Source organism: Epinephelus moara, chromosome 1 (assembly GCF_006386435.1).
Source record: "Epinephelus moara isolate mb chromosome 1, YSFRI_EMoa_1.0, whole genome shotgun sequence".
NCBI lineage: Eukaryota > Metazoa > Chordata > Actinopteri > Perciformes > Serranidae > Epinephelus > Epinephelus moara.
The window spans coordinates 44,979,908-45,003,128 of record NC_065506.1 but is presented as its reverse complement, the minus strand read 5'-3'; the positions used below and the strand labels follow the sequence as shown (position 1 = coordinate 45,003,128).

General features: G+C 41.5%; 2 protein-coding genes across 2 annotated transcripts in view; one reads left to right on the top strand and one right to left on the bottom strand.

The window, feature by feature from the left end:
• The window catches only part of LOC126395229 (protein kinase C-binding protein NELL1-like), a 457,381-nt gene that overhangs the window by 234,334 nt on the left and 199,826 nt on the right, over positions 1–23,221 (top strand). The gene's annotated exons all lie outside the window — the stretch shown is intronic.
• Positions 3,441–14,055, bottom strand: LOC126395275 (piggyBac transposable element-derived protein 4-like). Its single transcript, XM_050052616.1, has 2 exons — positions 13,828–14,055; positions 3,441–10,351 (listed from the first exon to the last, which is right to left on the bottom strand). The coding sequence occupies exons 1-2, from the start codon at positions 13,953–13,955 to the stop codon at positions 8,344–8,346; spliced, it is 2,136 nt and encodes a 711-aa protein (XP_049908573.1). The 5' UTR covers positions 13,956–14,055; the 3' UTR covers positions 3,441–8,343.

Sequence of the window (23,221 nt, the reverse complement as noted above, 5' to 3'; positions counted from 1 at the left end):
GCGAAACGCAAAACGAGAGTGAATCTGTGGTTGGCTTTTACTTTCACTTTTGCTGGTGAGCATGTTTAGAAACAGTAACTGACAATCCTGCAAAGTATACCTTTATCTTTCAGTTTACCTTTAAAGGTTAGATGTGGTTATGTTTCCTGACAGGAGAACATGAGGTGTTTAAAGACCATTGGGAAATTTTAAATCTGTCAATAATATCTGTTTTTACAGTCTCTGGCCATGATAAATGGTGTCATTTCTTTTTCAAGAAACCTTTACTGACTCTGGGTTGTGGGGTTCAGAGCAAGCACACTCAGGCCTAATTGTTAAGTCATCAATTTATCTAAATCTGCATGTCTTTGGGCTGTGGCAGGAACTGGAGCAGCTGAAGGAGCCCCGCCCCCCGCCCACACACACAGGGAGAACACATCATGTCAGGTTGGGTTGGAGCCCAAGGCCTTCCTCCTGTGAGGCGTCAGTGCCACCCATTTATTTTAATGAGGCTATTGTCTTACGTCTGCCAGTGTGGATCAAACATGCTTACATCACTAGGCCTGGCTTTAGCATATCAGTCATTCAAATGCAGTAATTCACTGTCTTTTCCTGCTGTTATTCAAGAACAGGGGGGGTTAGAGTCCAGAGCTCATCCCAGCATGCACCAGGAAGAAGGAAGAGATCAAACCCTGTGAACCATTAACTGCTGAGTTTCAGTGCCACCACTGAGAATGCTCTGCGATGCAGAAAAGTAAGCTTATATTTCCAAATGCAGTCAAAAGATTGAATAAGCAGTGTGATATTAACACTCAAGCAGAGTCTGTCTGTAGACATTAAATTTTGTCACAGACGGGGCTCGCTCTACCTCGATGAAAATTATTAACCTCCTGTGAAATGGAAACAAAAGTTTGCCTTCCTGATGCTTCTGCTTTATGGACTGAGATATGAGATTCAGCGCAGCGCCTGCAGAATTGCTCCCAATTTAACGTTCAGAGGAAAACCAAATAACGTCTGTGGTTGTGATTGGCAGAAGGTTAAACAGCCTCTTATCTGCAGACACAGGATATATAATCACAGAGGGATGCTCACATCACATCGCCCCAACTGAGAGGCCGCTCCGTCCGCAAACACTCTGTGAAGGGAGCTATCGGGCTATTAATCACAGGCATGCGCACGGCCGTCGCTGTCGCCTCGCTGCTAATGTGTGCGCTCACGTGCAGCTTCAATCAAACCGGAGCAGGATCAGTTCAGGGGTCGCTCAGCCTTTTGTTTTATGCATCATCCCTGCTGAGTGTTGCTTAACCCAGCCTCCACCCTCCTTCACCATCTCTCTATATTTCCTTTCACCCAGCTATTATTAAAGGGAAATACTCACTTTATCTTATTTGTGGACAGAATGTCAAGGGCAGCATTTACATACCTGTGTATGTAAATGCTGCCCTTGACATTCTGTAACTGGAGTAATTTGGTTTGAGTCAATGTATGCATATATCCCTCATTACTATTTACAATATCCCGAGTGAGGCTGTGATTATGAGAAGGCCTGCTACGAATGCTTTATTATCATATTTATTTAACCTGTATTAACCTTGCTGCTGTTTCCTTCTAAATAATGTAGCTGTTGCATCCGACCTTTGGTCAGTCTCACAATGTTTCATAATCACCTGGGAATGAATACTGTACATAGCTAATGGCAGTGTACCTGAATGCAACTGTGCACAAGAAGGGCTTTACAGTGAAGTCTAGTTGTTTTTGGCTGGACTGCAGAGGCACAGTTACACCATTGGTCGGAGTGAGTGATATTGATATTTATTTTGAACGTGTAAAAAAAGACATGAACACACAAAAAAGCAGACAGAAAAAGTCATATCTACAAATAATGAGAAGCAGTTGTCAGTGTGTAGTTAGTTTGATTTACACATTCAAAAAGAAGTGGGAGGAAATATATTTTTGCTGTTTCAACTTTGACTGAAAAATCCTTTCACCAAAATAAAAAAAAATTTAAAAAAACACACATTATGTGATGCTTGCTGACATTTTTTTATTTAAATATGCGCATTTGTGTCCTTGTTACTGGTCTCCAAACAGATCGTGTCTCTGTCCGACAGCTGCATCTAAGCCTCTGCTGGACAGAAACATGATCTGAAGAGAAGGCCGACATCTCTACAGCTGATATCTCAACTCTTGGCAACACACAGCAAAACAATCTAGATGAATTAATACCACTACAGGTTTTGATTGGGTTAAATGTCCCTTTGAAGATATTTAGATAACAGAGCTACTGCATCTGTTTGTACTGTAGATACTGTATATGTGTGCTGCCAGGTTCAGGTAATACTGAGACTCACACTGCGACCCATTAACTGACTGACTAAACAGATGTGTTTTTCAAAGTGGGTCTATTAAGAAAATAATTAACGAGAAATTGCAGTCGGCAGATTTGAGTTATTCACGTCACCTCATCTTTCCAGATATAATTAGAGAGGTTGACAGCAGCTCTGTTTCACACCTTTGCACTAGAATTTGTGTAAACTTGCATAAACACAAACACAGCAGCTGCAGTGTATGTGACAGTACTCCATCATTAAACCTGAATGTACTTGGAAATTTCATCTGATTTCCAAGAAGATTCAACTGATATTTAAATGTATTTTATGTGTCATAACGTGGGTTGAAATTCACAGAATATCTCCCTGAAAGTGTTTAACATCTAAATCAGAATGTAGGCTGACGAGTCTTCATGTCCCAAACATCTTGAAAATACAAACCTCTGCAAAGTTACCAAATGAGCATGAATCACTTTGTGATTATGTAAAATGTGATGTTTGTAACACTCCCAGTGCACCACGTCATTTTTTAAAATATTTAGCATCACTGAATCATGTCTGCAAGCATCTCCTCCAAAGTGATGTCAGCTCATTCCTCTAAACTGTGTGCATATTTAGATTCCTTCTCATTAGATACGTAAGTACTGCATCCTTTTAGTTTTTACACATGTATTCAAGACACAAAATCAACACTATATGTAAATATTATAAACTATAATTTCAAATACTGTCTATTATTTAAAGGGATAGCGCACCCAAAAATGAAAATTCAGCCATTATCTACTCACCCATGAGTTCAAATGATGTTTTTCCAAACAACTTTTTTATGTCGGGACTTAAGGACACTTGGATCGAGCAGTATGGAGATATTTTGTGGTTTCAATTATGTGTTTTTGGACGTTTGAATCTGGGGCGCCGTCAGCCTCCATTAGGTGGAGTTGTGTTGCTACCTCCTCTCCCCTTGGATCTCCACAAGTGTTGTGAGGACTGTAAAACTTCACCTGAGCCTCCCTCGGCATATGGGTGAGTAGATAATGGCTGAATTTTCATTTTTGGGTGCACTATCCCTTTCACCTTAATTTAGCAAACTACACCCATCCCGCCACTCAATGAAGACACTACATGCAGATCTCTTTTTAAAAATGTGTTTAATTTTTACAGAACACTGCAAAATCCCTGCTCCAACCAACATACAAATACATACAACATCCAAAATAGTGTGTAAAAAAAACAAAAGGCAACAGCAGAAAAGACCCTATGAAATAACCTTTGAAGAGTTGGAGAGGTACTGAAGTTAATCAGATGCACTAAGGTCCGTAACAATTCAAGATAATCCAGTATGAAATGATGCAATTGTTGCAACGAGGACGGTAGAATGAATCTTTGAGGTCACTGCTTTTCATTCTGTCATACAAAAATCTATTATAGATGTAAAACATTCCTTGAATATGCACAAACATTTGTAAAGTCTGCATCCAGTGTGGACGAAGGCCAAATGCAACATCTAAAACATTTCCAATCATTCAAGTTTGTGTTGATGTGAGGTTGAGTCAGTGAGGTAACCTGTAATGAATCAGGGTGTTTGTATGCACAGTAATGCTAGTTTTAATGCCGTGTGTGCGTTTAAACATCCTGGTTTTATTCAAGTACCAAACCAGAGGGCTGTGCCACGAAGCCAGCTCAGCAGAGTCCGGCTCTCTTTGCCTGAGCTGGCTCTAGAAACCCTCAGGCCTCAGTCAGATATTATAGAGGTAGTTAACCACTCACTCTGTTAACCCAGTGTTCAGCTCGTCATTTGACTCTTAAAATTGATCGATCGTGTACTGCCGATGTCTGCCTTTAAAGGATATTAAAAAGTATGACAGTCAACACTGATGCTTCATTAAAGGCAAGAGAGGAGCACTTGCATTAATATGTGAACTCATAGGTGAATGTTTATTCACACTATTTCTAACAGCTGCACACTCTACAGATGTCAAACTTGAAGCAACAGATTTAAACTCAAAAACTGCATTTACGGCCCCATGACGAAGGAGACGGGAAATCCCGTAAGTTTTGAGGCAAATCAAATTAAAATTAATTTTACCGATTGAACAATTAGTTATTTAATATCAACAGACTACTCAATTTTCTAATCTGTTTTCTATCAGCTGTAATATCAGCTGCCAGCAGTATAAAACAGACTTCAGCAAATCAGGATCAAGTGTAAAACCTAACCCAAAGTGGTGACTTTATGGTGGTTTGCAGGAATTACATCACATTTCATATGCATATAAACATACAAACATCATCCTGGTTAATAATATAATGAACTGTATGCTACCTGGCAAAAGGCATCTTTCAGAACCAGTGTGAGCAAACGGACCAGAGAATACAAACATATTCAGCAGTGAGAGCAACAACAACCTTGCAAATAACATAAAACAATATTCTAACTCAGACTTTCTACATTAGTGACGTACTGTAGATTCCTGTGCAAAAAATATATATATATAACATAATGCACACAGTAAGCACTAGCCTACTGTAATTGCACGCCTTTGTTCAGGGGCGTGTATGTAACATTAGCATCATAGAAATAGAATGACTGTCTTTCTGTTTTAATGGTTACAGCTCAACAAGTTTGGATAAAGTGCATTTATAACGTCTTCCTTCAGCTGACAATTTGTATTGCTCATATATGGAATATTGACTGTAGTGTGGCGCTACTCAAAGGAGCAATGAAGGGCGCTTTTTAGCCGAAACACAGAACATAAGCTGCTCCTGACCAGAGGCCTGTACTACGAAGCAGGATTTGGAGTTAGCGAGTTAACTTCATGAGTTTTCAGCACTATGAAGCTGGTTCTCTTTTTACCAGAATCATCATGGTAACTTGTGCTGAACAGTTAACCTGCTCCGGAGTAGGTTATATGTCAACACCCTGATCTCTGACCAATCAGATCACTGAAGAAAAAAAAAAGTATCCATGGTCAAAAGTCCAGAGACTCAAGTAGAAAAAGAGTAACCTGTGTATTGAATCCGTTTACACACTAAACACATGATTTTAGCACTAGTTTAACTCATGTAAAGTTTATTTTAGCCTGCTGATTTCACACTCTGATTCCATCGCTGCACCTCAAAATAACCTGAGACACCTCTGTGATGACAACTAAGAAAAGACATATATTATAAATGCAACATTTCGGTCAGAAGGACCTCATCAGTCATTAACTGGGCTACTTTTCTACTCTTTACTTCAGTACCAGGAACAGTCTGGCATCACTTTAAAGTGTTTTATCTGACATACATCCAACTGAACAGCAAAAAATATTCTACACTAATGTCACATATAGCCTAGTGATACCTACACGTAATGTGAGTCTCAGCCGACGATGAATTTTTGGATAGTGCTTTCAATGTTTGTACATTTTCCGTTATAGGATTACAGAGTACTGTTTACCTCCCACGGCACTGACATCTTACTGTCTCGGCGTGCCAGACACTTTGGGTACCGCTTCATCTCGTATTGTATGAAGTAGCCTGCTTCATTCATGGCTCTGATGATGTCACTTGTAATAAACACCCATGAACCTGCGCGTGGCTGGATAGGAAAACCCAGAGTTGGCTGAACTAGTTGATAACCAGCTTTGTACCATTCATCTAGACGGCCAATGTTAGGTCTGCTGCATAAGTTACCATGGCGATCTAGCCAGGTTAAAAGAGAGTCACCTTCATAGGACGCAAAACTCTGACTCTAGGCTCAACACACCTTGCTTGGCCACTAATCTTGCTTCGTGATACACCCCTCAGAAGGAGAACTTAGGTACTGTGGCATTAAAACACTTAAATCCAGTTTCTAATCACTGCCTGCAATCTGTGCTGGAGCATCCTCAATCTGAGTCACATTATTGTGGCTGTTGGAAATCAAGTTATGGAAGCTGTTGTTAAACGAACCAGAAACCAAACTGCTGACGTCCAGTAACTAGAAATGTCAAAGATTAGCTGAGATGCTGAAGAGACAAAGACATGCCTGCACCAACCACACATTCACCACATTCAATGGAGCTGAATCTAGTTAGTCTAATGTTAATAACATCATATTCCAAATACACAAGGATAAAACTTAAAGTGGTTAGACTAGTGCACGTGTAAATACACTCAGTAGTAGTTAATAAAACAGTAAGAAAACATCAGTTATTATAGTCAAGTACGTTTCTTGTTTCTCCTTCAAATTACAGTACAAAACCCCCATTCATTTACGAAGGGTATGTTCTTGAAATAAATCGATATGCATTTCCCGCATGCAGCAGCATCACCACATCGGTTTAACACTGGTGAGGTAATTTCAGGTTCCAGGGTTGTTGTTAGAAGGATCTTAGCTGCAGATAACAAAAGAGGATTACATGAAGTATCCATTTTCACAGCAAACTTCCCAGTGGAGGTTGGTTTATATTTAACCATTTGCAGTTTTCAGTTCAAGATTCTCACGGACTTCATATATTTGACTGAATTTATTAACGTGTAGTGTAATTGTCCTCATAGATCGGGTTTTAGGATGTTATTTGTGAATAATATTATCACGCCTCCTTCTAAAAAGTCCAATCAGAGGCCAGGAGAGGTTGACGAAACTCTTCCACGTGATCATTTTCGGAGCTGGTTCGTCAAAGACCAGCTCACAGCGCCCTCTCAGACCTGCAACAGTCACGACCACAGCACCTGCCACTGAAGATTGTTACAACTCCCCTTCTGATTTACCACAGCAAAACTGCCGCCGGTCTCTCAGTATAATTAATCCAGGCAGTAACATGCTGCTCCCTGCTTTGTAATACACTTTACAATTCCATATAAAGCCTCTGCTTTTTATTAAGAGTTTTAGAGACATTTTGAGGCATTTGAATGGGTAATGACTGGACACTGAAGCCTTGGGAATATTTTCATTTTAACAGTTCACTCTGCCAATCAAGATAATGGGTAGATTCATCCATTAATTTAAATTCTCTTCTAGTTCACTAACCACAGGTTTTTAAGGTTATTATCTATTCTATTTCAGTTATTTTAAGATACTGCATACTATTTAGAGACCATTTATTTAGGCTTGTTAAGTACTCTGTGTAATCTGGAAGTAAAACACGTATGAGGTAACACCATAGGTACAGGAGACTTTGGCAAAGGAACCAAAAAGTAGTCGACGTGGTGATGAAAGGCACATGTTCATGACGGGCAAATCACCAATTTATAGGCCATTTATACAGACTATATACAAGTTAAAGACGTACTTCAGTGCTTCAATGGTCTTTCCATTAACACTGGGCTGTCTATGCAGTAGAAAGATGCACATATTTCTGACATTGGTGCTACATAAAAAGAGAAAACAGAGGGGCTGTGGCCACACCAGACCCATTAACACTCTGTTGGTGGGTGACATTATGCAAGCTTGGCCTTTTTTCCACAGGAGACAATATGGCAGCCAGCTGGAAGCAAATGATCTCAAATTAGAGTTAAACGATAAGCTAAAAATGTTTGTGAGAACATTTGAGGCGAGAAATACGCAACGCAGTAACACGTTTGATCTCAGTTTCCACAACACAGGAAATGGCACAGTATTGGGCCCACTTCCTGTTCACAAATTCTTGTATTACAGCCAAACTGTGCACTAAAATATGTTTCTGAGGACATTTTAGGCAGGAAATAAGCAATATAGTAACAGAGTCTTGGTTAATTTTTGATCAGCGCTGCCTAGTTTTACAGTTTGGTCTGAGCTTTGGGGTGCGGGAGTCCTCTCTTGTGCTACTTCTATACTCTCTGTATTCTCTCTGTCCGTGGTGGTGGGCAAACAAAAATGCAGAAGCACAATGTCTAGTTTGAGTAACAGCCCTAGAGTGAAAATCCGTTATATGATGTCATCAAGCGTATTTTCACTGAGATATGAGCAGGAAGATGTGGCCGCTAGTAAGATGAAGGGAAGTTTACCACCGTTCATCAACACATACTGCCCTCATTGTTACGACACAAAGCTGGTTGAAAATTGGCGACGTATCCGTTTAAGTGTCGTCACTCAGATGCAGATGTTATTGCCTCTATGCCACTCACTGTAACAATTCCTTAAAGAATTAAAACAAAGTGTTTTTTGACAAGTGCTGCAATAGACTGGCGATTTTCTTTTGCACACCACACATGCCCTTCTGCCGAGAGTAGCCCGATCTCTGGGGGCCACGTTGGTCATTTGTTCTACAAAGTAAGCTGGCAGGTGACCTAAACCTGGAGCATCAGAGGCTGCAGCAGGCGGCACCTCAGTGGACTGAGAAGGAGATGGCGCTGTGGACAGGGAGGGGGGTGTCTGGGAGGCAGGCGGGACTGTAGGCACTTTGGATGGGGAGGCAGAAGGCACTTTGAAATGAGTGGCTGGCAACATATAGTTTTGTGGAGCTGACCGGTTTGGGGTAGACCCAATTTCAGCTAGGGACACAATCAGTTGTTCCCTGAAGTTTTTCTGTGTTAACATCGGCCTACTCTGCAGTTTGCACATTCCTTTGTGCAAGATGAATGCGTTCACAGTGGCTATGTCCACAAAATGATAGAACAGAGTCTTGTACCACTTCTGGGTTTTATGCAGGACATTGTAGTAGCTAATGAGTGCATCTGACAAGTCGACACCTCCCATGTGCTGGTTGTAATCTTTGATGGAGCCTGGAACAGGCACCTCCTTCACCGTCCACCGTCCATCTGCGTCTTTAACTTTGCGCACTGCCATGTCATTGCTGTAGGCTTTGTGTAAAGTGGAGCACATTGTTACCTCCCTTGTGTCTAACCACTTCACAAACAGCAACCCTCCTTTTCTGATCCACCGGATAGTTCCTCTTGGTGTTTTTGGAGACATGTCATTCCTTTTTGTTCTGGGATAACCGCCTACATTAGAGCGGACAGTGCCGCATGCCCAGATTTTTCTCTTCAGGAGGTCAAGGAAAAGACCTGGACTGGTGTAAAAGTTGTCCACATAGAGCTTGTATCCTTTGCCCAGAAAGGGGATGTTGAGTAGTCTCATGACAGCATCATAGCTGACCCCCTTCCCTGTGGGTTCACAGTCTCTTCCCCCGTGCACAAAAAAGTTCAGGGTGTAGCCACACGAGGAGTCTGCTAAAACAAAAAGCTTAAAGCCCCATTTAGTCGGCTTGTTTTTAATGTACTGCTTCAACCCGATCCTTGCTTTAGTCGCCACCATCCGCTCATCTATGCAGATATGCTGGTGGGGATGAAAGAAGGTGTAGCAGGCCTCCATAATCTGCCCATATAGTGGCTTTATCTTGCAAAGTCTATCATACCCTGGCGTCCCCTTTTTCTGGTCATTGGCTGCTTCAACTGCAGGATCATTCATGTGGAGACTGCGAGAGATAGTGAGGAAGCGTCTGCAGGGCATGACGGAGGCGGGAAATGGCAGGCTGTATAGCTTAGATGTTCTCCAGAAGTCTTTCAGAGTCTTTAGCGGTGCGATACCCATGTAGAGGACAAGGGAGATGAAGGTGTACATATCTGCTGTTGTGACAGGCACCCAGCTTTTTTTCTGGCCTTGGTTTTTCTTTTCCCCGTAGGCATTGGTGTTTTTTACCAACGTATCGATTACTGTCACAGAGAAGAACAGCTGGAACAGCTCGAGTGGCGTGTAATTGGCAGTTCTGTTCAGCTGCGGCCCCACCTCCCTCTCAGGTCTGAACCGTGGCTGAGGAGGCTCGACATCTTCCTCATCGATGTTACACCACCGCTCTCCATCACCGGCTTCATCCTCGTCGTTTCTCAGAAGCCGGCTTTCTGCTTGCCTCTTTCCACTTTGATTTTCCCTGCGTGGAGTGTTTGATATCTTGCCGGTACTGGGAGAGGAAGTGCCTTTTTTGGGTGTAGATGCACAGTTGATCTTCTTTCTGAGGGGGCTCCGTTCCCACTGCTTAGATGGGGATTTCAGGGGCGATGAAACTGGAGAAGCAGAACAAGAGCGTTTCCCGACAGTTCTTCTCTTTGCAGGTCTACTATTCCACTCCTCATCTGAACTGTCTTCATCAGAGAAATCTTCCCTGTAAATAAAGTAGATAAGCAAAGATAAATAATGTAGCAGGATAAAATGTTTCTGGATACAGCTGTTAGGACATGTTTCCACATTGTGTTTTTCTTTGGCACAAAAGTAGCAGGGCACTGGGGAGCGCCTCATCCCAGTGTGTCATAAAAACAACATTCCAAGTACTGCTAGGTTAACAGAGGGTTGACTACACAGTTAACAAGCTTTAAAAAAAAGGCACAACACTCAATAGAAACATACAGCATCCGGTTAATCTGCCCACAAATGGCTGCACAAAAAAGCGAGTGTTATTAAGTTATTATATATTTTTTCTGAGTCTAAAAAGAACATTTAAAAGTGTGATTTGATCCATAAACAATTTAAATAAGCTGTAAATAAATCTAATAGTATGTCTATTCTCTTTAGCCCTTTTTAAACAGGAATTGTGCAAATTTGCAGGAAACCCCAATCAGTCTTTTTTCAGCATTGGCAGTATAAAAACAAAATGAGGCTGCCAAAATGCCGCCTGCCTACTTTTGTTTATACAGAATGTGCCTTTTTCGGGGCAATGGGGGGCGTGAGCAAGTAACAAAACGTGTAGCTCAGCGTGTGACGTAAACAGTGACGTGGGAGGGAAGCCGTGGCTGGTCAGTCCTTCGGCGATTCTCTTGTAAGTCAGCCCGTTCCTCACCGTCCCCGTCACCGGACGGTTAATGGCATCTTCGTTTGCGAGGACAAGGAGGGCGCACAATTCCTTGTCTCCCCAGTTGCTCATCTTTACAGTGTCTGTCAGGTTTGTGTTTCCCTCTTGCTACTAGCTGCTCGCTAATTCCTGCTAGCAGCTGTTTCCTGTTTATCCACTGCCAGTGGGTCGCACATGCAGCATCATCAACAGCCCCTCTTTTTAAACTAAAAGGGTTCTGCCGATATGACTACCCTATGAGGCGGAAAATTGGGCACCTCGGATCAACTCGCCAATCCGGCTCTGTGTGTCTAAATGCTTGCAGCTTGCCGGCAAAATGGCCCAACGTTCCCGGAAAATCTGGCAGTGTAAAAGGGGCTTTTGTTTGCAAGAAGAATTATCACATTTTCCTTTTACTCATTGAGTCTATGAACAAAACAAGATCTTGTCTTGAGCGATGTGTATGTGCAGATAATAAGAAAATTACAGCAGCTGGTGACATGACGCCTCTCAAGTTTGTAGCTTTGATTGTTTACTATGAACATGGGATCTCATCTGTGCAAGATAGATGTGCAGTCAGTAAGAAAATGGTGACAGTGAGGTGTCTTTTGATTACCTCTATGATTTCAACATGGATTGTTGTTCACAATATAGCATAATCACAGAAAAAATAGAGATGATAGTTTGCCGCATCCTTTGGGATTTTAATGCATCAGAGACCAAAATCACTGATTTTTTTAATTTATGTGATGAAGTACCTTGATTTCATGTGTATTTAATTATCTGAATTTACCAAAATCAGACAATACTTTTTGGTTATTTTAAACATATTTCATTTTACATCATACCACTACACCACCATAGTATATCACTGTACCACAACAGAGAATTTGATCCATATTGTCCCTAAAAACCACAATTTAAATGGCTATTATAGTATCATTACTTTAAACACTGAGTTACCAGTTTGCATACACTTTAGTTTGTCAATATAAACATAAACTTACAACAGTTGGGTGACTTCAGATAGACAGATTAAAAACAATGGTCAAAATCAAAGTAGCAGAGTCTGAGATATTGTGACTGTTAGTTCCCAGTGTGGATCAAGCTCCAAAAATACCAGATCCTATAATACCACACAGTAACATGCATCATTAGACGACTCCCAGCCTGGTATACAGTATGTCTCCACACTCCACACCTTTAGTTTGTAATGCAGGCTTTCTGTAATAAATGTGTATCAGGGTGATTTTTCCATACTTGACAAAGCTCCTCCAGAGCCACACATGACATCGTACAACTGTTTTAACAGGCTCAGTTGCTCAGCTGGACATAATCTGTAAAATCTGCAGATTGCCTCTGTAAGGCTTCATGATAACACAAAGTATTGGTTTGTACAATATCACTTTCTCATCTGTGTGTAATGATGCGTGTACTATACTTGGGGTGTTTCCACATTTAGTCCTTTTTAAACAAACTGAACTCAGTCCTCTTAAAGTGCACCAAAAAGTGGAGCAACAGAGAAGGGACTCTGATCTTTTTGTGCTCACATTGTCAGTTCATTTGAAAGAGGACTGGTCAACTTCAGCTCTGATTGGGCCTCAGTCCTCTGTCTGTCACACTATAGCCTACACATAATATATATTGATATAGTTTTGTTTTGTTTTTTTAACGTTGGTGTGGCATTGCATGTCAATTTCAGATCTACTTAAAAATCAGAGGAAAACCTCAGTGTTTCTGTGCTGTAGACTGTTACTGTTTTATGTATTCTACATTCCACATCTGGACACTTGCAGTATCTTCCGTGGACCAAACTACACATGGTCTTGCGTCCTGGCAAGCGTTACAGGCCAGTGTTAACTGTTTTTTGGTTGTTGTTTTTCAAACATCCGAGTGCCACAGCATGTGATCTGGAGGGCTAAATACAACGGCAAAGAGCAAAGCCAACCTGGAGCACGCTGTGTTCACAGAGCACAGGTTAGGTGAACCGCACTGCAGACTTGAGGCGAACCATACTCAGACCACCTTCTGAGTATGGTTCGCTTCAGAGGGGTCTGACTTCTCTTGGAGTGTTCACATATGCACAAAAAATGCTGAGTCACTGCTCTGAGTCTGTTTAGAGGGCTGAAACAGACCAAGTCTCCTCATGTTGACTTTAGGCTTTTTATGGTATTATACTGGAGCCCTAACAATGGGGTTGCCATGCAGATTATTTTATAGGAATGTATCATTTATCTGAACTTAATATCAAACTAACTGGTTAAAATGTAATAAATGAAATCATGTGGTACAAACTTTGTGCACAATGGGCAGCACACCACAGTAGGTTGTCTTCCCACACAATTAAAAAACTCCAGCCTCTCCTGCACAGGATCTTAAAAGCATAGTGTTATATTTTGGTTCAGTTATAGTAGCCTGATATGAATAATACAGTGTTCCCATGGCAGATGGACTACCGGGTGCACGCGCCCGTTCAGTGCACGAGCCTTATGTTGCAAGATACATGCGCAACACACTTTGTTGCACACACAGGCTTTTGTGCCGCACAACAGAAGCTGTATCTTGAGCTCGCTGTAGATTTTATGCCAGCGCTAATTCCTCTGCATGCACCGGCAACTTCAGCGGGGTCACGAGGGGAGCAGCGTGCATAGCTGCTGCACATGCATACCAGTCTGCACAGGAGCAGGCTCAACAGGTATCCTGACTGTGCTGCACTACTGTAAACCTATGCATGTCAGATGTGGCATATGATATGTAGCTGAAGCGCGGGTTGTTTCTTTGGACCGATGCCAGCTGTTGGTGTCTGTACTCACTGATCCGATCCTCGGGCCAGCCCCCTCGGTATGTAGTCCTCGTCCAAACTGCAACGACTGCACTCGCTCTCAGAGTCTAAATCCGATTGGAGCTGTTCTAACTCATCCTCAGACTCTGACAGAAACATTTCTTAGCTCTGACGAGGTGTAAGACTTTGTCCCGTGAAGAAAGTTTTCGCGGTGTACGAGTGTGTGGGTGCTGTCTCTGTCTTCATACACCCCCTCCAACAACACAATGAGAGGAGAGATTCCTTTTACGCGGGTGTCCCTGGTTCGACAGGAAGTCCCGTCCACTCTTTTCCATATATGGCCAGGAAGAACAATTCATTGGCTACGGTGTCGGAGTGTTTCACGGTGCAGGCTCACTACTTGATGGACGGAGCTGCCAATAAATGATGCGCGGGTCTCGCGTAAAGATGCGCTCCTGGGAGTGGCTGAGGAAATTTAAAGACCTGAAACTCTGCCAGTTTCAGTCTTATAGAGTTTGTTCTTCTCCTGTGTTGCTGCTCATCTTAACACTGCTTAATATTGTAACCATAACTACTGCACACATTATATCTTGGTTATTTTTATTACTTAAGTTACTGTGTTATTAATTAATGGTTACATAATTTAAGGAGCAATAGATTCAGCATTATTGAATTATTGGTAAATTATTATTTCTTTGCCATTTATCCATCTTATTCCTGAGGGTGCCACTGTAGGAATGATTATGGGTGCAACATCCTGAGAGAGAGAGGAAGTGGCAGCGAACTATTCAATCACATCGACTGTCTATGATTTGTTCCGGTGACTGATCTTGGTGGCTAACCACTAACAGTGTTTCTTTTCTGAAGTAATTCACCTTTAATATAGCAACATTCTGCAGCGTTGGTTCACACCAGTGCAACTACATGAATCTGTGTTTCATCTCTAGTCAACAACTCTCTGTACTTTCACTCTGATTTCCAGCTTTTCAGGTTTATTTTGTGGCTGAATATAATTTGTAGCTTCTTAAAATATGACTAAGGATAGTGATAGTGAGATACTGGCTACAGTTGCTTTTGTAGTGATGATGAAACTGCAACAAAAGACACAAAACGAGCATCAGATGGACTGTATTCATAATCATACGCCACAATAATACAAATAGCCAGCGCTAATAAATCAGTCAGTGAGAATGTGTGTGTGGGTGGGGCAAAAGCACATACAGTAGGCAGAAGCAGCGACCACATCATGAAGACGTAAACAGAGGGCTCGTCAGGGATGATTGGGTGTAGAAACAGGTGATGCGCTTTACGTTTTAAAACCAGCCGCCGGCGATTTGACCAGCTGAGTTGCAGGTGACACCATCAGCCAGCTAGAGTTGAGCTCAGACTGGCCGGCACATATTGCTGCAAGTTTTCTGTAACAGTTCCATCTCGTCACCAATCTTTGGTCTGAATTGGGCTTTAGGAGCTCTGCCATTGTGACAAACACTATAATTCTGGGTGAAAACTATACTTGTGACTTGTTTTTGGTATGAAAATTTGCAGGACCCCACATGGAGCCAGACAGTAAATCAGTTTGTCAGTGATCTTTCCCACATAAGAGGGTACATCTACTCTACTGTTATGTACTATGTCAACAAAAATGTTGCAGCATGAAGCATGAAATATATGCCTCTTGGCAAAATATTGGCCATTCAGTCGTCAAGATCTAACTTTATAATAAGAGAAAAGGAATCTAAACCTGGAGACACCATACAGAATAGAATCATTAGCCCCATTTACACTGCAAGATTTACCGTGAATGTTGGGCCGTTTTGCCGGCCAGCTGCGAGCGTTTAGACACAGAGCTGGATTGGTGAGTTGATCCAAGGTGCCCAATTTTCCGCCTCGGAGGGTAGACATATTGGCGGAACCCTTTTAGTTTAAGCAGACCGAGGCGGCCGTCTGCAACAGGAGGGGCTGTTGATGACGCCGCATGTGCGAGCCACTGGCGGTGGATAAACAGGAAACAGCTGCTAGCAGGAATTAGCGAGCAGCTAGTAGCAAGAGGGAAACACAAACCTGACAGACACTGTAAAGATGAGCAACTGGGGAGACAAGGAATTACGTGCCCTCCTTGCCCTCGCAAACGAAGAGGCCATTAACCGTCAGATGACGGGAACGGTGAAGAATGGGCCGACTTGCGAGAGAATCGCCGAAGGTCTGACCAGCCGCAGCTTCCCTCCCACGTCACTGTTTACGTCACACGCTGAGCTACACGTTTTGTTACTTGCTCACGCCCCCCATTGCCCCGAAAAAGGCACATTCTGTATGAACAAAAGTAGGTAGGCAGCATTTTGCTGCACTCCCCGATTTTGTTTTTATACTGCCAATGCTGAAAAAAGACTGATTGGGCTTTCCTGCAAATTTGCACAATTCCTGTCTAAAAAGGGCTATAGAGTGTTTTCTGAGGTTTATTTGCTCCATTTCCAGAAATACAGGGAGACACAGGCTGGGTACCAGGGTCAGTGCAGCATAAATGTGACATGATCTGATTGTGGAACTGTCAAATCAAAATAGCAGAGGACAGAAATAATAAATAATTGTAAATAATTTGTGTTGTAATGCTAACTCTATTAAAACAACTTTTATTGAAATTTGAAGAACAATGGTTCAAAGGCTAAATTAAAGGCGAGTGCATATAAAACAGAAGTCTGGCCCTGAATCATACGTTACATCTTGTTTATCTGGAAACCAAAGATCTGTAGCTGCACAGCTGAGAGCTTGTGCTCTTCCTCTGGCCACTGAGGTCGGTCGCTGAAAAATTATTCAGGAGGAAAACAGATTGTGTGAGCTGTGTGACTTTGAAGTGGAAAGTGAGTCCAATTTTCTTTTGTTCTGCACAGACTATGATGACTGCATAGAGTTATGAAATGGCTCAACTAAAGCCTAATATATTCTAATTTTGATGTGTGCGTGTGTGTTTGCCAATTTAGTCTCAAAAGTCTGGAAAAGAAGGCCGGACAGATTGTTTAATTAGTATTTACTTAGATTTTTCAGTTCTACTTAGTAAATGTTTCCGGGAGTGATTTATGAATTCTGTTCTGCTCAGTGATAATTTGAGGATGCTTTAGTTGTTTTTTATTTTCTTTGTTTGGAAATCTGCACAAAGTATTGTTGCCCTGGCTTGTTAGATTGTTTTTGTTTTTTTAATAAGCTCATGCAAGGTGCCATAATTATGTGCATGATGCAATTATAAAAAAAACTTTATCCATTCACTTGACACATATCAATAAAATAATCAAAACATGTTCATTTCTATACCGTTCAAAATGACTGGGGAATGGGAGCTTTCTCCAGCCAATAATTTTGTCAGCTGTAGAGAGACTTTGGTTTGACAGGTGCCCCACTGGGTCAAATTTAGTGCATGTCCATCAGTTCACCGCCACAGGAAAGATAACAGCATCAGCATTCAGAAGGGCACGCTACTTTAAACACTCATGATTCAATCCTCATCCATCAGTTTTGCTGGTTTCTTGTACTCGTTCATAGTTGTTCTTTATTACCCCATGAAGTGCAGATCATAGTGACTTAGTCTTTGATGTGTGAGTGTATAAGCCTGTTATCTTAGGCAGAATGTTCCTCAGCTGTGTGGGCACGACATCTTACACTAATATGTGTTTGAAAGTGCAGGGATCTCATAATCATCTGTGTGAGTCTGACCAGGCGGCCGCCGAGTGACTTTGCCTCCCCTTCCCCATTGAAAATCAGAGACAGTGAAGAAGAGCCAGTGAAGAGGCTGAATAAGATCCCACTCACTTTTATGACTCTTGTCCTTGATTGAGTGCAAAAGAGTGTGAATGAAAAGCCCAAACTATGCTACTTCTTTTCACCATGTGGAGAGCTTGAGAGATGAACACTGGTATGAGTTATGTAACACAACTTGATCCTGTATGGATATAAACAAATGTCTAAAACTAGATAGATAGATAGATAGATAGATAGATAGATAGATAGACTCCCCCGTGATCCCCAACGGGATAAGCAGTTATGGAAAATGAATGAATGAAATGAACATTCAAACATATGGGGTGTAGATTTCTCAGATTCAGACCAAAGCAACAGCACTGAACATAATCCCTGATGGTTTTATGGTACATTTACTGTTTATCAGAGCACAAAGAGATAAGAATTAGTTAGCTAGTGCACCCTGCAGACCCTCCACCTCACTCCCCGCCACTAGAAGGCTACTTTACCAGGAGGAGGGTGGGCAGCAGCTGCAGAGACAGACCTTCATTAAGCAGCTGTAGCAACTCAAATTCAGCCACCGCATATGCCAGGGTCTTACACTAGACCCCCCTGCTAACTCCCTGCTAGCTAGCGCACCCCAATGCCCCTCCACCTAACTCCCCGCTGCTTAGAGACCACTTTGCCAGGAGGAGGGTGGGTGAACCTTCATTAAGGGGCTGGAGCAGCTCAAATTCAGCCAGCACAAACCCCAATGCTGGGGGGTCTGATCCTGGACCCTCCTGCCGACTCCCTGCCGAAGTAGTCTCCAAGCAGCGGGGAGTGAGGCGGAGGAACCGTGGAGTGCGCTAGCTAGCTAATCCTTGTGCTGTTTCTTTGGTCTGAGTCTATTAAATAACCACGCTCCATTAATTTGAATAAAGAACAGATGGAAATAAAAGGAGCTGGGATACAAATGTGGCATTGGGAAAAAAAAGTCCCCTGAAATAAATAAGAATAGTCCTTTGAAAAATATCCTTTTCAAAAGAAAAAAAGAGACGTATTTGTTCACTTATTGAACATATTTTATATATTTATATTAACATTTATTCATATATTGATTATGTATTTTTTCAGGATTTATTTAAAAGGCGTCTGGAAAGAGGTCAAAGTTATGAATAACAATAAAACTCCCCTACCGTCTGACATTGAAGGTGTAAGCAGCCCAGAAAAAATAGCTGAGATATGGCGTGAGCACTACTGTAGCCTTTTTAATTGTGTTAAAAGTAACCCGGTTAGAATTGATCATGAACATACTGGTCTCTCTGCAGACATGATAGTTAGGGCAGCAGATGTCTATGATGCCATTAACATGTTGGATAATAACAAAGCCTGTGGTATGGACTGCATTACTGCAGAACATCTAAAATATGCCAGCTATAAGCTCAGCCCTTTGCTTTCCATGTGCTTTACTGGTTTTTTGGTTCATGGTGTTCTGCCCAATTCTATTATGTCTGTGATGTTAGTGCCCGTGCTTAAAGACAAGGCTGGTAAGCTCAACCGTATAGACAATTATCGACCTATTGCGTTAGCCAGTATCTTGTCGAAAGTACTGGAGAGAATACTGTTAACAAAGCTAGAAATGTATGTCCTTACTACTGACAATCAGTTTGGTTTCAAAAGAAAACATGGAACTGACCTGTGTATTTATGCTCTTAAAGAGACTGTATTTAAGTACACAAGCCTTAATTCATCTGTATTCCTATGCTTTATTGATGCGTCCAAGGCATTCGATAGAATTAACCATGAAAAATTATTTGTAAAATTGCTAGATAGAGGTGTCCCTAAATTTTTAGTGAGAATTTTAGTGTTTTGGTATGCCCATCAAACGTTTCAGGTTAAATGGGACAATGATGTATCTGCTCCATTCTGTGTTAGTAACAGAGTGCGGCAAGGAGGAATCTTGTCTCCTATTTTATTTAATGTTTATTTGGATGAATTATCAAATCAGTTAAATAGGTTAAAAACTGGCTGTCTTGTGGGCAACAATATTGTTAATCATCTTATGTATGCAGACGACCTGGTCCTGCTCAGTCCATATAGTGCTGGACTGCAGCAGATGTTGAAGGTGTGCTCTCAGTATGGCCTTGATCAGGACATAAAATATAACGCTAAGAAAAGCCACATAATGATAGTTAGAAGCGATGGGGACAGGAAACCAACTTTTCCGACCTTTTATTTGACAGACAGTCCTCTTGCTGTGTGTGAGGAAATTAAATACCTAGGTCATGTCATATCCGATGACTGGACGGATGACAAAGACCTATATCGACAGCGCTGTGAAATTTACTCTCAAGCTAACATGTTTATAAGGAAGTTTTCTATGTGCTCTGACTCTGTGAAGTGTTCCCTGTTCAGAACCTACATCACACCATTATATACTGCTCAATTGTGGTCTTAACTATAAGAAAAAGAGTATGCAGAGGCTCAAGGTAGCATACAATGATGCAATGAGGCTGCTGCTTTGTGTCCCTAGGTGGCATAGTGCCAGTCAATTGTTCATGTCCACTAGAGTGGCAACCTGTGAGGCACTCTTAAGACAGCTGATGTTTAGTTTTATGTGTCGCCTGGACAAGTCAGAGAACCACATAATAGAAGCCCTAGGCAGCCCCCTGAAAAGCTGCTATAGATTCACTTCTAGGTTGAGACGGCATTGGTGCAATAGCTTGTATATCTTATGATATGCACAATTTTTGTATTTTTGTATCTCCTTTTTTTATATACTATTTATACTGTATGTTGTGATATATGGACCTGTGTCTGCAATAAAGCTTTATATATATGTCTTTTTTATTGACTTAAATGGCATTCTATACGTGTGCCTCCATTGTACTTCTTCTGTGACTAAATATTTAAAGCAGGTAAAGGCTCAGGTTACTGAAAGAAATAGTCCACAGACCTCACTGTAAACACTTCCTACAGAAGAAATAGTCCCCTGTGAAGTTAATGCAGTAGAAATGGACATTAGGCCCTCAGTTTATGTGAGATTTTATGGTACAGGTTATTTCTTTATATAATTTAGTTTGGGGATATATGACCTAAGTTTCCTCCCTGGTAAATATTTCCTCAACATCATCATTTCAGAGCACAACAAAATGTGGAGGCTGTAAACGCTTGCAAAAATGACTCTGTTTACAGCCGGAGTCATGCACAGGTCATGAATTATTCAGCCTGTCATAGCTGTGATTTCAAATTCTGGAAAGTTTAAAGGTCCCGTTTTACTCACATTTCAGCCTGTTGTGAATTTGTTTTTCATTGCATCATGTCCCATGATACCACAAGTGAGCCTCATTGATTATTTATTTTTAAGACTGGTTAAAATCCTGCTGTGCACAGGGTTTACAGAAGGTGCAGTTCATACCAGGTAACATGGTAACATGAGCTCATCTGAACGAGTCGGTTGATTAAGAGAAGTTTAACTGTGTGATAACAGCTAAATCCAAACCAGTCTCAATTTTGACATGATTGTCATCACATAATCATGATCACATTTCCACATGCACCAGTGTAATTAATTTATCAACCGTGATTTTTTAAGTAATGTACCAAAATGCAAAATAAACATCCATAAACATGCTTCAGAAAGTCAGTGAAATTAATTTCCTGTTGTGTTTTGCAAAGTTTGGTTTTGTGGAACACCATGTTCTCAGAAACCCTGCTCAGCTATCTTTAGAAAACTGTTAATCACCAAAATGTGCAGCTCTGTGTGCGAGTTAGGAGGAAATAAGGATTTAGTGCCACCAGTTGGTGTACCTTAAATCTTGATATTCACAGTAATGTTGTTATTTCAATGAATATAAATGTACTGACTGAGAAAATTCTATTAGAAAGTGGACTGGTTGAGGACTTATGTAAGGCCTCTTGCCAGTCTCCGGCAGTGGGAAAGAAGTGAACACAGATCTTAGGGCCACAAATTGAGCATTTATTCGCTAATGTGCAAATGTGAGTTGCATGTTTTACCAGAATTGCCCCCAGTAATTGAATCAAGGGTAAAACAGTGCTCTACACTGCAGCATCTAAGTGGTGGTTGTAGCCACCAGCCAGGCCTCTGAATGATGCATGTTATGGATGTCTCCTCTGTGTGTGCTGATCTTTCAGGCCTGTTGACAGGATAGTGTGTGTGTGCGCGTGTGCCTGCACGCGTGCGAGGGGTTGATGGCGATGGCACTTGTCACATGTCCTCTGTGGGAGTCTTAGGGGCCTTCTGTGGTCTGAGCAATGGATGTAATCTCTGGTCATGTTTAATAGAGTAGCTGAATGAATCTGGCTGTCCAGGTTCAAGAAGTAAAAGTCCAGGTCATTTTCTAAACAAGGTGAGGGGACTGACTCAAGCCCCATTTCCACTGAGCAGTACAGTACTGTTCAGTTCAGTTTGGTACTCGTTTTTTCCTGTTTCAACTGTGAAAAGTTGTGGATGGTACCAATGGAACCGTTCCATACTGCCCCCATTTTTAGGGTCTAGATACCATGTCTGAAGGGTTACTCTTAGTTCCAAAGGTACCATACCTCAAGTGTTTGGTGGAAATGGGGCTTTACAAGACTTGGATGGTCATGAAACTCCCCCAGCTGAATCATCAAAACAAAAGATGAACACTTGTGTCCGAAAATATCCGGTTCTTTGATAAAAAGTCAAAGGTACAAGTTGCTGAACATAAAAACATGAGGAGAGAAGTCAACTTCAACTCCCAAGAAGCATCTTGCTTAGAAACATCCAATCATAGAGCTTAAAGTTGTGGAGCTAACGATTAAAAGAATAACTCGACCCCAAAATGATCATTCGTTTGTCAATTACTCACCCGTGGTACGTTGAATTAGATAAGGAAACATTTTTCTCGCATGCCTCCACAGTAAACGAAGAATCCAAAAACAGAAAAAAAGTCTTGATGCACTGAGGTCATAGGGGACCGTGTTAAACAATAACAAAATTTACCAAAACTTCCATTTCTCACACGACTCATGCAGTATAATCCAAGTCTCATTTATCCACTCATTTGCTAAGTATTTCCCAAAACACATAATTTCACTAAAACCTTACTATTTAAAATGCATCTAAATAAACAGTCTGAGGCACAGACAAGTAACGCACCTGTGCTGTTTATGTAATACATGTGTTTGGAAATTGCTGAGCATACGACTGGATAAATGCACCTGCAAAAGTTGTGTGAGGGTTAGTCAACAAATGTTTTGAAATATTTTTCGGTGCTGTTAAACGCAGACCCCTCTGATTTCAATTCATCACGAATGTTCCTTTTTTTTTATTATTCCTTCAACGTGGGGGCATGCGAGAAGACAAAGTTTTCTTCCTGAATTCAATGTAACACGGGGTTAGGAACTGATCATGTGTTTGGTGAAGTATCCCACTTTGTTTGCCACATTTGAATTTTGGCTCAGTTTTGGATGAATACAACATGGTGCAGTTATTTAGCTTGCCAAAATGTTTTTGATTTGCTGCAGCCATGATTTCAGCTCTGACTGGTCTGGCTTCTTCTACATGTCACGTCACAGATGGCGCTTGTGGTTACAAGAGCAGATGTGAAGTTTAGATATTTATAGCTAACTAGTCCATACCCATTGGTAGCTTTGTCACCTTCTACCTATGCCAATCCTCAATGCCTATGTGCAGTTTCACATAGATTGACCACGTCAGTGAGTAGAAAAAC